Raw genomic sequence first — 14,583 nt, forward strand, 5'->3', positions numbered from 1 at the left:
TACATTGTATCACATCCGCTCGCACTATGTTAAATATACCCCTTAGTCGGAACTTTAAATGAGTAATAGATTTTTTTCTGATACATTTTAAAGTTATATCTATTTCCACTCCTCCTGTATCATGTGACAGCCATAAGCCAATAATAAATGCATATATGTTTTATTATGTGTATTTGTGCACATGCTCCGTAGGAGTAAATTACTCAAAAGTGTAAATGTAAAAAGACTATGCACGTTTTGTTAATGGAACTACATTGAAGAGTTGTTTAAAATTGTCTCTGTCTGATTCATGAAAGTTTCATTTTGACTTGGGATTCCCTTTAAGTGTACTAGAGGACTGGAGACGAGAAAGAGTTGGTTAGAGCAACTTGCATGTAATGGAGTATATTTATTAATGTGCGAGCGGACATGATACGATGCAGTGTATCATCTCCGCTGCACATCGATAAATTCCGACAGCATACGCTGTCAGCATTTATCATTGCACCAGCAGTTCTTGTGAACTGCTTGTACAATGCCACTCCCTGCAGATTTGCGACCAATCGGCCACTAGCAGGGGGTGTCAATCAACCCGATCGTATTCGATCGGGTTGATTTCTGTCCGCGGCCTCAGAGCAGGCGGACAAGTTATGGAACAGCGGTCTTTAGACCGCTGCTTCATAACTTCTGTTTTGGCTCGCCAGAAACAAGGGGCATCAAACTCCATACGGAGCTTGATAAATCAGCCCCAATGTCAGAGTTCTAGGTTCAAATCACATTAAGACATTTGTGGTTTTGTCTGTGGTTGGGAGGTTATTTAAGGTAGTTATGTAGCAGGGACCATTATTGTGCTATTATGGCTGTGATCTCCTAATGGGAAAACATTATTGATATTGGGTAGGAAAGGGTTAATTTTTGTTCTTTATAATTTATGGTGAACATAGAAGTCGGGGCTAAAAGCACTTTTCCTGGTTTAGCAGCAGGGTAAATTTGATTTAAATCAATAGTTAGTAAGACTCAATCTAAATCATGGTTTTCTACTAAGGACTCATTCTTGCTGGTTGTTAGGATCTTAATATATACAACTAAATTAAGGTTTCATTTTTAGAATAATGACTTTTCAGATTAGTTTTACAGTTATATCAGAACATTTCTGATTTGGTTACATAAGATTAGAAATACATAGGTAGATAATTATGAAATTATTGTCAAATGAATTATCTCCAGTTTAATATTTTGAAAAATGTTCTGTACTTTATTGGAAGGAAAAAATAATCACTATCTTAATAATAACAATGGAAATGATTGTATTTTACTAAAGCAATAACATTATGTCGCATTTGTTATGCATTCTTGCATTGAAACATTCATATCTTATTTTGTAACCAATAATATTATAGGGTATACAGGAACCAGACTATGTACCATCCTGTCAGAAGAGTCATTTTATGATATTTATTGCACGTAGAAGCATAATAGATATAAGATTTATAGACATTTGTATATTTTTAACCAGTGTCCGGTTGAAGAAGCATGCATAGCCATTGTCACAGAACCACAGAGATTTGTTTAAAGGGACATGAACACATATAATTTTAAAGCAAAATTGATAATATAAGTAATTAGGAAAGTTGTTTACATATCTATTCTCTATCCGAGTTATGAAAAAAAAAAACTTTGGGTTTCATGTCCTAAGTAATTTTTGTAAATGCATAATATACATTAGCAAATAAGAACTTGTTTTTAAAAATCTGCATATTAAAAATGTTTTATACGCTATTCAAACTATCTTCTAGTTAGTACAGTTTTGCAGGGTTCTTGCTTCTGCACTGATATAAGCAATCACTGTGTAGCATGCTGTGATTTAAAGAAACTAAAAAACTGCAGTATACAGTAGTGCTTCCATAAAATAACAGATTGTACAAATAATAAGAAGTATATGACCCAGATGTTCATTAATGGGGCATTATTTTTTTTATTAAATATTTCTTTCAACAGTGAGTTTTAATGAATGTTATTTTTTGTTTTGTTTTTTGGGGGAATTTAGAAGCTGTGAGAGAGATTGTGACATAGGTTTTGTTTACTTTGGCAGCCAGTAATACCCAACAGGAATAAAACCTTCACATCTCTACATTTAATTCACTGCTATTCCCTTTGACAGATCCGTACTCTATAAAGGCTTTTGTTCATTATCAGTCTGTGTCATTTTGTACATTGGGTGATGGTTATCTCTCCTTTTAGTAATATGACTTGTTCTTGACAGTCCATTCCTTACTAATTTCCTTTCTTTGGTTTCTAATCCCTAGAGAGTGCTCAGGGATAGCAGTAGCTTTTAGAGTACTGCATTAAATGTGTCTCTTTCCTGATGTCTAGTTTAGTTTTTATGTCACTCTGAGAACCACGTAGCATCTGCCAGAGCATTGCAAATCCACTATATGTATTTACCATTGTCAAAATGTCTTTCATCTGCTAAATGAGAAATCTGTGTGAATTAGCATTTTGTGACTAGACATAATACGCAACATATGATAAAGAAACTCAGTCCTGGAAGTATTTACATGTTTCTCAGCTTTTAGTTCAAAGTATTATTATGATGTTAGTAAATTGAGAACCATGAATGAACAAGAGTGGTTTTGTGCCAGTTGTATAGATTACCTTTGTTAAAACATCTCTCTCCTGTTCCCTCCCTCCTTCTCTCTCCCCATTCTCTCTATCCGCCTCTCTTCTCTCTCTGTCTCTCTCTGTCTCTTTCTCTCTCTCCCTTCCTCTGTCTCTCTCTCCCTCTCTCTCTCTCCCTCTCTCCAGAATGAGGTGCCCACAGCTGATGATATTTATGTGAGTTGTGTCTGTGTCTATATGTGTGTGTGTATATACAGTATATATATATATATAATTTTTTATTTTTTTTAAAGTAAGCAGTATTGCATTTTATGTAAAGTGTGGTAATTATTAAAGTTTGCCTTTTCTCCCTTAATAGTGACTGGTAAGAGCAACAGTGTATTTAGAAAGTATTCAGAACTTTTCATTTTTCTCATATTTTGTTAAATTGGTTTGAATTTTTTTTTCTCACATCAATCTACACTTCATACCCCATAATGACAAAGCAAAAAACAGATATTCTTTTTATATGAATTTGCAAATTTATTGACATACTTATTCAGACCCTTTGCTATGACACTTGAAATTTAGCTCAGGCGCATCCTTTGTCTCTGGATCGTCTTTAAAATGTTGCTACTCTTTGATTGGAGTCTACCTGGGCAAATTAAATTGGTTGGACATGATTTGGAAAGGCACACACCTGTCTGTAGAGGGTCTCACAGCTGAAAATACATCACAGAGCAAAAACCAAGCCACAAGGTCAAATGAACTGTCTGCAGAGCTTGGAGACAAGATTGTGTTGAGGCACAGGTCTGGGTAATGCTACAATTTTTTTTGGCTGCATTTAAGGTTCCCAAGAGCACAGTGAGCTGAATAGAAGAAGTTTTGAAAAATCAGGACTCTTTCTAGAGCTGGCCGCCTGGCCAAACGGAGCAATCTGTGCTACAGAGATCATATGTGGAGATGAGACAAACTTGCATAAGGAAAAGCATAACTGCAACACTCCACCGATCTGGGCTTTCTCACAGAGTGGCTGGATGGAAGCTTCTCGTTAGTGCAAGACACTTGAAAGCCCACTTGGATTTTGCAAAAAAGCACCTAAAGGAAAGCACTCTTAGACTGTGAGAAACAAGATTCTCTCTCTGATAAAATGAAGGTTAAACTGTATGGCCTCAATTCCAAGCGTCGCGTCTGAAGGAAACCAGGCACCATTCATCAACTGCACAATACCATCCCTACGGTGAAGCATGGTAGTGGTAGCATCATGCTGTGGGGGTGTATTTCAGTGGCAGAGACTAGGAGACTGGTCAGGGTTGAAGGAAAGCTGAATGCAGCAAAATACAGAGATATACTTAATGGAAACCTGGTCCAGAGTACCAAGGACCTCAGAATGGGCTAAAGGTTCACCTTCTAACAGGACAATGACCCTAAGCACACAGCCAAAAGTGGCTTAGGGACAACTCTGTGAATGTCCTTGAGTCACCCAGCCAGAGCTGGGAATTAAATCCTTTCAAACATCTCTGGAGAAAGCATAAAATGGCTGTCCACCGATGGTCGGCCAATCTGACAGAGTTTAAGATGATTTGCAGAGAAGAATGGGTACCCAGATCAAGGTGTGCAAAGACTTGAGGCTTTAATCGCCACCAAATGTGTCTGAATACTTATGTCAATGTGATGTTTCACTTTTTTTTTTACACAAAATCTATTTTTGCTTTGTCATTGCGGAGTATGGATTGATTTGATTTTTTTTTTTTAAATCATTGGTGCATAAGGCTGCAAAGTTGAAAAAAAGGAATGGGTCTGAAAACTTTCTGAATGCACTGTAGCTTTAAATGATCAAGACATTTTACAACAAAGGCAAACAAAATAAACTATATATGTATAATAATACAAATGTGTTTTTTTGTTTTGTTTTGTTTTTACTATGAATAATTAACCATTTTATATTACAATTTCAAAGTGTTCCATGACCCTTTTAATATTGGTAATATCTAGGGTGACCATATTGCTGCTTTAAAAAGGGACACATATGAAAAATATTTCTTTAAATAGCCATGAAAACAGCCCTGACATATGTATTTTTCATATGTGTCTCTTTTTAAAGCAGCAATATGGTCACCCTAGTAATATCCCATTTTAGATATCCACTTTAGACATGAGTGGTCTTAGAAAAGCACCTTTAACTCAAAAACACTGTTCCCTTTACTGCCTATCAGTACTTCAGTGACATTTTGGCTTTTTGTATAGTCCTTGACAGTTTATCAGCAGAACAAAAAACCACCTATGTGAAGTTGGCACCCCATGTTTGTAAAAACTGAATTAAAATATACCATTCGCCTCACATGTCAGTATTATTTGCGTCACTGCAGGACTAGAGTCACAGTGACGTCCCAGTAGTCTATGCTTTGCATTGCGGAAAGCTCTCTGAAACGAGAGAAAAAAAATAAAATATACACTATGTATGTAAAGTCGCTTTATTCTCAAAATAATAAAGATTTAAAATTAAAAAATATATATATATACCATTCGTTTGTGCTGATTTGTGCTGCAAAAACTAACGTTTGTGCCGGTTTGGTTTAGGAGATATTGCGCATTATTTTTTGTGAAACCCTGCCCACTTTGCACCCCATGTTATGCAATTTTAAAAACAAATATGCCATTTGTTTGTGCTGCATTTGTGCTGATTTGTGCCGCAAAAGCGAACGTTTGTGTCAGTTTGGTTTCGGAAATATTGCGTATTATATTTGCTAAAACCCCACCCACTTCACATAACCCATGTTATGCAATTTTAAAAACAAATATACCATTTGTTTGTGCTGCGTTTGTGCTGATTTGTGCTTCAAAAACTAACGTTTGTTCCGGTTTGATTTTGGAGCTATTACCCATTATATTTGCTGAAACTCCGCCCACTTTGCACCCCATGTTATGCAATTTTAAAAACAAATATAGCATTTGTTTGTGCTGCGTTTGTGCTGATTTATGCTGCAAAAACAATTGTTTGTGCCGGTTCGGTTTCTGAGATAATGGACGTTCAAGATTTTTAGATTATGTAAACTCAAGCACCGCCCACTTTGCACCCATGTTATTAAATTTAAAAAACAAAAATCCCATTTGTTTGTGCTGATTTGTGCCACAAAAAGAAACGTTTGTGTTGATTTGGTTTTGAAGATACTGCATATTATATGTTATCAATCCTCACTGACTTTACACTTTATGTTATTAAATGTTACATACAACTATATTAATTTGTTCACTGTTTGTGCCGAATTGGTGGATATTGCACATAATATTTTAGTTAATCTGTTTAGTTTTGCCTACTGAGATATTACACATATGTTAGGACATGTATCCTCAGTCTGCAACCAATAATTAATTGTAAATAAAAATACACTATTGTGCTGGATAGAGACAATTTGTGGATGTTTTTTTTTAAGGGAAATATAGAACACCAGTGATTAAAGGGACATTATACACTCATTTTTTCTTTGCATAAATGTTTTGTAGATGATCTATTTATATAGACCATAAAGTTGTTTGTTTTTTTTAAAAAAATTGATAGTTTTTGCTTATTCTCAAATAACATTGCTCTGATTTTGAGACTCCTAACCAAGCCCCAAAGTTTTAGGAGAATACCAAAGTATACCTACTCCTGCTTGCTTCTGTTTGTGTAAAGGGTCTTTTGATATGCAAAGAAAGGTGGAGGGGGGAGTGTCTGATATTTCCTACTTGCAATGGGTTCTCCAGTAACCTTTTAAACAGAGCTAAACTGGAAGCTTCTAAGTTTTTAAATTGTTTTATACCGGATTTTTATATCAGTATCTGTGCATATCATTCTTTATAGTAGTGTCTATTACATGCAGTTATATGAAAATTTGTGTATACTGTCCCTTTAACACTGCACCAGAAAGTAAAATGTAAGAGGGTCAATATTGCACCAGAGAGGTTAATGTGGCATTTACAGGGCCAGATTTGTAATGAGGCAGAGTAGGCTTGTGCCTACAGGCGCCCTCCATAGAGGGGAGCCGTTCCAGTGCCTAATTGCTGATGTTCTGTCAACTAATTCGACAGAACACCAGCAACAACAAGGAGGGTGCGCTCTATATAGAACACTATTCAGAGCACACCTCCTTCTTTTCCATGACCGGTGGCTTCCGTGGGGACAGAGAGGGACCTCGGTGTAGGCTGCCCATTAAAAAGCCTGTCCAGCACAGGCAGGCGTTTAATTGGGCAGCCTACAACGGGGTCCTTTCCTGCCACCACGGAAGCCGCCGGTAACAGAAAACAAGGGGGATGCGCTCTGTATAGTGCACTCTGTGCCTATGGGCGCCCGAAATGTAAAGCCGGCCTGGGCATTAAGGGATTAACATGGTAACATACCGGTTTATATGGCATACATGGGGTTATTGAAGAGTAATGGATGGGAAGGAGCCCAAACCATAGCTTAAGTAATTTAACTGCAAAGTGAATAAGTAGAAACCCACTACTTAATTGAAAAAGGAAATTTTCAATTAAATTGCAGTAAAGCCCTCTTCAACCCCATTAGGCCTAATAAACCTCCTTTAGCCAATTTAACCTCATTGTTGCCATATTAATCGCCTGTAATGTCATGTTATCCACAGACAGCCCAATATTAACTTGCCTAGAGTTAACAAGCGCTTAAAAGCACTCAAGCAAGTTTTCTTATATAAGTCACTACTTTTTTAGCTGCTTTTTTTTTTTTAAACATTTAGGGAGGCATTACCCTGGCGATGGGGGAAAAAATTGTATCACTAGTTTTCTATGCAGTGTAGTTATGCAGCGCAACAGTCTAGTTTCAGCGTAACTAGACTGTTGCGCTGAGCAGCTACACTGCTGCGCTGCATAGAAAACTGAAACAGGTTTTTTTCCATTTGCCAGGAATGTAATCTCCCCTATATGTTTTTACATTTTTTTTTTCTGGTGTGGAAGTCACATCTGTTCTTTTGTATACCCCAATGTTTTATAATTCTATTTGTACTTACGAACATTTTTGTTGTTATAATACTTTTGAATCAAAGAGTACATGTACACATAATACGCAATATCTCCGAAATCAAACCGGAACAAATGTTCATTTTTGCAGCACAAATCAGCACAAACAAATGGTATATTTGTTTTTAAAATTGCATAACATGGGGTGCAAAGTAAGCAGAGTTTCATAAAAAATAATGCGCTATATCTCGGAATCCAAAACGACACAAACGTTCGTTTTTGCGGCACAAATCAGCACAAACGCAGCACAAACAAATGATATATTTGTTTTTAAAATTGCATTACATGGGGTGCAAAGTGGGCGGAGTTTCATAAAAAATAATGCGCTATATCTCCGAAACCAAACCGGCACAAACGTTAGTTTTTGCAGCATAAATCAGCACAAACGCAGCACAAACAAATGGCATGTTTGTTTTTAAAATTGCATAACATGGGGTGCAAAGTAGGCGGAGTTTCAGCAAATATAATGCGTAATATCTCCAAAACCAAACCGGCACCAACATTTGTTTTTGCGGCACAAATCAGCACAAACGCAGCACAAACAAATTATATATTTGTTTTTAAAATTGCATTACATGGGGTGCAAAGTGGGCGGAGTTTCATAAAAAATAATGCGCTATATCTCTGAAACCAAACCGGCACAAACGTTCGTTTTTGCAGCACAAATCAGCACAAACGCAGCACAAACAAATGGCATGTTTGTTTTTAAAATTGCATAACATGGGGTGCAAAGTAGGCGGAGTTTCAGCAAATATAATGCGTAATATCTCCAAAACCAAACCGGCACCAACGTTTGTTTTTGCGGCACAAATCAGTACAAACGCAGCACAAACAAATGGTATATTTGTTTTTAAAATTGCATAACATGGGGTGCAAAGTGGGCGGGATTTCATAAAAAAAATAATGCACTATATCTCCGAAACCAAACCGGCACAAACGTTCGTTTTTGCGGCACAAATCAGCACAAACGCAGCACAAACTAATGGTATATTTTAATTCCGTTTTTACAAACATGGGGTGCCAACTTCACATAGGTCAAAAAAACACTCAAACTGTCTTTTTAGTAGCTTCTTTGGAGCTGAAATGGCAATATGTTCCTGTCAGCATTTGCACATGAGGGGAAAGCAAATCCTCTGTTAAAGGGCATGAAGCCCAAATAGTTTCTTTCATGATTAAGACATAGCATAACATTTCAAACAACTTTCCATTCTACTTCTATTATCAGATTTACTTCACTCTCTTGGTACCCTTTGTTGAAGAAGCAGCAATACACAACTGGGAGCTAGCTGAACACATTGTGGGACCCAATGACAAGAGGCATGTATGTGCAGCCACTAATCAGCAGTTAGCTCCAGCGTTGCATTGCTACTTCTAAGCCTACCTAGGTAATAGAGGTAAATATTGTTTAAAATGTTATTCACTATCTGAATCATAAAAGAAAAAAAAAATAGGTTTCATGTCCCTTTAAAGGAAATTGGTTTGTTTAAAATAACCACAACTTCAGGAGTAAAGTTGTCCCTTTAAGTATTGAAGAAGGATCATGTGATGTCCTTGACAGTGATGGGCTGACAGGATTGCACTGGTACAATCCCAGGAAGCCTTGTAAATCAGCTTTTGGTGTGTAATGTGATGAGCGCTAGCTGCAGGAAAGCATCACTGTCTGTGAGACTGAGCACACACGACAGACTGTCTCAGTTGGATTATTTAAAATATAAAACTATATAAGATTTAGAATTAAGTGTTATAGCATTTTTTTGCGCAGTAAGTTTTTTTTTCTTGGCATTAGTGTCTTCCAGACCTCTTTTCCTGAAATGGCCCTTTTACTCATGTTTGTTTAGTCATAAAGAATAAAAAAGATTGGATACGGTATGTGAAAAGGAACCTTGGTTTCCTGTGTAGTGCTGTCTGATGCTTGGAAGATTAGAAATGATTCATATCCTGGCAGAACAATATGCCTAGCCTCCTAATTTTCCAGATTCACTTCATTTTTAGTAAAAGCTTTAACACTTGAGATCATTGGTTAGAAACACTTTTCCAGCATTGCTTTGTAGCAAGACCACCCTTTCATTGGTGAGTGCAAATTATTTTAGTTCTGGCTGCTAGTTGGTTCCATAGTGGCAGCTTATTTCTTCCTTTACAGAATTTAAAAACATATAACTTCTGTTTTTAATCTATCAATAGGGAGTGGAAAGAAGTGGATTATCATATGTAGTGCCTGTATCACCAAGCCTTTCAGAGTTACGGTGTTGCACCAGCACTGTTACACCGATTATCTCCTTTAACTGTAGAGGCATTATCAGTGTGTACACATCTCCATCCATTAAACTAAATATCCTTAAAGGGACAGTAAAATCAAAATGTAATTTAAATGGATTGGATAGAACATACAATTTTAAACATGCTAACCTTTCAATTTACTGCTATTACCAATTTTGCTTAGTTCACTTGGTATCCTTTGTTTAAGAGCTCAGGAGTGTGCATGTCTTTAACCATCTGGTAGCAACAGTGTTTACAGCAATGTTATACATTTTTACAAACACTGCTGTCATAGAATGCTGAAAACATTTGCACACTTGTGTGCCTAATACCCTGTAAGGTACTACAAGTAGCAAACCACCCTGCTGTCTTATTCAATAGTGTTTCATCTTTTGTCCAGCAATTCCACTCTTCGCTATGTAGTAACATCCTTTGTATATTTGTGTTTTTATTTTAGTTTGTGTTTAGTTTTTGTTTTGCACATCAGTAATGTGTCACATCCAGATCTTTTGTCCACTCTTCGCTATGTAGTAACATCCTTTGTATATTTGTGTTTTTATTTTAGTTTGTGTTTTGCTCATCAGTAATGTGTCACGTCCAGATATTATTTTTACCCTATCCGTTTTAATTTCTTCAACCATCCCTCTTTTCAGATATCTAATTCTAACATATGTCCTGATCCATTGCTGACGCCTTTGTGACCCATGTCTGAAGTCCTTCAAGGTTAGACTCCCTTCATAATATTGTTTGAGATTTATTTCACAGCGTTTTATTTTCTTTTTTTAGTTTTCATTCTAATTTTATGCTTATCTTTTTTTTATTTCTTTAATTTTACCTGGTTTTCTTTCATTTTAAACATTTTGACCTATTATTTTTAAACTAACAACTTAATAAAATACCACAGTGCTACAAATGTACAATGTGCATATTAGGTGATGAATTTGTTTATTATATTACATTATTTCTTTCTTTTTTAGATGGTACCAATTTTTGAGATATATGATGTTCTAAATATATATTATTTTTCTAAAAATTTTAAAATGCAAAATAACTTCAACGTCAGTGATAAAATATCTGCTGTACAGTCTTGTAGTATATTGTTTCTCATTGTGGTCCTCAAGTATCCCCATCCGCTAAAAACGGATGTTTTCCTTTTGCTGGCTCCTATCTTACCTCATATGATTGGGGTTGAATCTGGTGAGTACCCACCTTTATATGGTTTTGGAACGTAAACACCTGCAGCATTAAGAATCTGGAATCCACTGTTTTCTGAGAATTTCGTTATAGTTGGCCTCTGGATTCTATATATATATATATATATATATATATATATATATATATATATATATATATATATATATACAAAGAGAGAAGCGCTCTACCAGGAACGAACAACAGCTCAGTGGCTTGTTCTATGGCGATTTACCACCCGGAAGCAGCCTCTTTTAGACCAGTGTGCTTTTCACAGAAGAAAACTTTCCTGAAGTATATCAGTCTGATCCCGCCAAGTAAGGTCAGTCCAGCCCCGAAATACCAGGCAATTCTCCTCTGAACAAGGAACATGACAACCCCAGACGATCGTTTCGGCCTCCTATGGGCCTCGTCAGTGAGGTGCAGCCACATTCCTCTAAGCACACTGGGCAAGGAGTCCACGTCTGGTTTCCCCCATCACCCATAGGGAGACTTCCCCAGGGTCATAATAATTTGCATACAAAGAGAGAAGCGCTCTACCAGGAACGAACAACAGCTCAGTGGCTTGTTCTATGGCGATTTACCACCCGGAAGCAGCCTCTTTTAGACCAGTGTGCTAAAGGGGCAACCAGGCGTGGACTCCTTGCTCAGTGTGCTTAGAGGAATACTGCTACACCTCACTGACGAGGCCCAATGAAGGCCGAAACGATCGTCTTGGGTTGCTGTGTTCCTTGTTCAGAGAGGAATTGCCTGGTATTTCGGCGCTGGACTGACCGTAATAGGCGGGATCAGACTGATATACTACAGGAAAGTTCTACTCTGTGAAAAGCATTACTGGGCTAAAAAGCTGCACCCAGGTGGTAAATCGCCATAGAACAGGCTAACAATGGTATTGAGCCAGTTGTTCGTTCCTGTGAGTGCACTTCTCTCTGTATGTATTTAGTCTCCCTATGGGAAAAAGGGGCAACCAGACGTGGACTCCTTGCTCAGTGTACTTAGAGGAATACTGCTACACCTCACTGACGAGGCCCAATGAAGGCCGAAACGATCGTCTGGGGTTGCTGTTTTCCTTGTTCAGAGGGGAATGGTATTTCGGCGCTGGACTGACCGTAATAGGCGGGATCAGACTGATATACTACAGGAAAGTTCTACTCTGTGAAAAGCATTACTGGGCTAAAAAGCTGCACCCAGGTGGTAAATCGCCATAGAACAGGCTAACAATGGTATTGAGCCAGTTCGTTCCTGTGAGTGCACTTCTCTCTGTATGTATTTAGTCTCCCTATGGGAAAAAGGGGCAACCAGACGTGGACTCCTTGCTCAGTGTGCTTAGAGGAATACTGCTACACCTCACTGACGAGGCCCAATGAAGGCCGAAACGATCGTCTGGGGTTGCTGTGTTCCTTGTTCAGAGAGGAATTGCCTGGTATTTCGGCGCTGGACTGACCGTAATAGGCGGGATCAGACTGATATACTACAGGAAAGTTCTACTCTGTGAAAAGCATTACTGGGCTAAAAAGCTGCACCCAGGTGGTAAATCGCCATAGAACAGGCTAACAATGGTATTGAGCCAGTTGTTCGTTCCTGTGAGTGCACTTCTCTCTGTATGTATTTAGTCTCCCTATGGGAAAAAGGGGCAACCAGACGTGGACTCCTTGCTCAGTGTGCTTAGAGGAATACTGCTACACCTCACTGACGAGGCCCAATGAAGGCCGAAACGATCGTCTGGGGTTGCTGTGTTCCTTGTTCAGAGAGGAATTGCCTGGTATTTCGGCGCTGGACTGACCGTAATAGGCTGGATCAGACTGATATACTACAGGAAAGTTCTACTCTGTGAAAAGCATTACTGGGCTAAAAAGCTGCACCCAGGTGGTAAATCGCCATAGAACAGGCTAACAATGGTATTGAGCCAGTTGTTTGTTCCTGTGAGTGCACTTCTCTCTGTATGTATTTAGTCTCCCTATGGGAAAAAGGGGCAACCAGACGTGGACTCCTTGCTCAGTGTGCTTAGAGGAATACTGCTACACCTCACTGACGAGGCCCAATGAAGGCCGAAACGATCGTCTGGGGTTGCTGTGTTCCTTGTTCAGAGAGGAATTGCCTGGTATTTCGGCGCTGGACTGACCGTAAAAGGCGGGATCAGACTGATATACTACAGGAAAGTTCTACTCTGTGAAAAGCATTGCTGGGCTAAAAAGCTGCACCCAGGTGGTAAATCGCCATAGAACAGGCTAACAATGGTATTGAGCCAGTTGTTCGTTCCTGTAAGTGCACTTCTCTCTGTATGTATTTAGTCTCCCTATGGGAAAAAGGGGCAACCAGACGTGGACTCCTTGCTCAGTGTGCTTAGAGGAATACTGCTACACCTCACTGACGAGGCCCAATGAAGGCCGAAACGATCGTCTGGGGTTGCTGTGTTCCTTGTTCAGAGAGGAATTGCCTGGTATTTCGGCGCTGGACTGACCGTAATAGGCGGGATCAGACTGATATACTACAGGAAAGTTCTACTCTGTGAAAAGCATTACTGGGCTAAAAAGCTGCACCCAGGTGGTAAATCGCCATAGAACAGGCTAACAATGGTATTGAGCCAGTTGTTCGTTCCTGTGAGTGCACTTCTCTCTGTATGTATTTAGTCTCCCTATGGGAAAAAGGGGCAACCAGACGTGGACTCCTTGCTCAGTGTGCTTAGAGGAATACTGCTACACCTCACTGACGAGGCCCAATGAAGGCCGAAACGATCGTCTGGGGTTGCTGTGTTCCTTGTTCAGAGAGGAATTGCCTGGTATTTCGGCGCTGGACTGACCGTAATAGGCGGGATCAGACTGATGTACTACAGGAAAGTTCTACTCTGTGAAAAGCATTACTGGGCTAAAAAGCTGCACCCAGGTGGTAAATCGCCATAGAACAGGCTAACAATGGTATTGAGCCAGTTGTTCGTTCCTGTGAGTGCACTTCTCTCTGTATGTGTATATATATATATAATAAAGAAAGGGAGAATGAGGTAATGTGGGAAATTCAGGAAGGCGCAACACTCTGAGTGAAGGACCCTAAATTGGAAGTACTAGGATCGATTGGTTTAAAAAACCAATTGGGCTGGAAAAGAACAACTGGTAGATAAATACAAAAGGGATATCAAATAATAGATATATTATAATTTAGAAAGAAAGGCAATTCTAATAGTTACTATATATCCTTCTAAGCTGTTGATTGTTAATTGATAGATGTCAAACAGTGACAGGAGATAATGTATACAGTATACATACAATAGACTAGATGGAATGCAAGTAGTAATGTTAGTCAAAAAGCATAACTAGTGTGGTGCCCGCTGAATAATATGTGACAGATTATGTGCATACAGACATATAGCAAAATGCAGCCACCTAGAAATGCAAGAATGTTCAAATGTTAGCAAAAATTCCTATGCTGTATACTTAAAATATTATAATAAACTGAACATGTCATAAATAATGATAATAATGTTGAAATATGATGCTGACTATCAATCTGTATTTCAACAGAAAAAGTCCTTTAAGAGTTCAAAAATAAAGTCCA

At 38.4% G+C, this 14,583-nt stretch overlaps 1 protein-coding gene across 7 annotated transcripts in view; it reads left to right on the forward strand.

Annotated features, from left to right (window-relative positions):
- The window catches only part of APBB2 (amyloid beta precursor protein binding family B member 2), a 919,850-nt gene that overhangs the window by 278,684 nt on the left and 626,583 nt on the right, over window positions 1-14,583 (forward strand). For all 7 annotated transcript variants that reach the window (XM_053704021.1, XM_053704024.1, XM_053704022.1 and 4 more), the window contains exon 4: window positions 10,497-10,566. In XM_053704021.1, the coding sequence (XP_053559996.1) occupies window positions 10,548-10,566 (19 nt within the window). In that variant the 5' untranslated portion in view covers window positions 10,497-10,547. The remainder of the gene's footprint in view (window positions 1-10,496; window positions 10,567-14,583) is intronic.

Source organism: Bombina bombina, chromosome 2 (genome assembly GCF_027579735.1).
Source record: "Bombina bombina isolate aBomBom1 chromosome 2, aBomBom1.pri, whole genome shotgun sequence".
Lineage (NCBI taxonomy): Eukaryota > Metazoa > Chordata > Amphibia > Anura > Bombinatoridae > Bombina > Bombina bombina.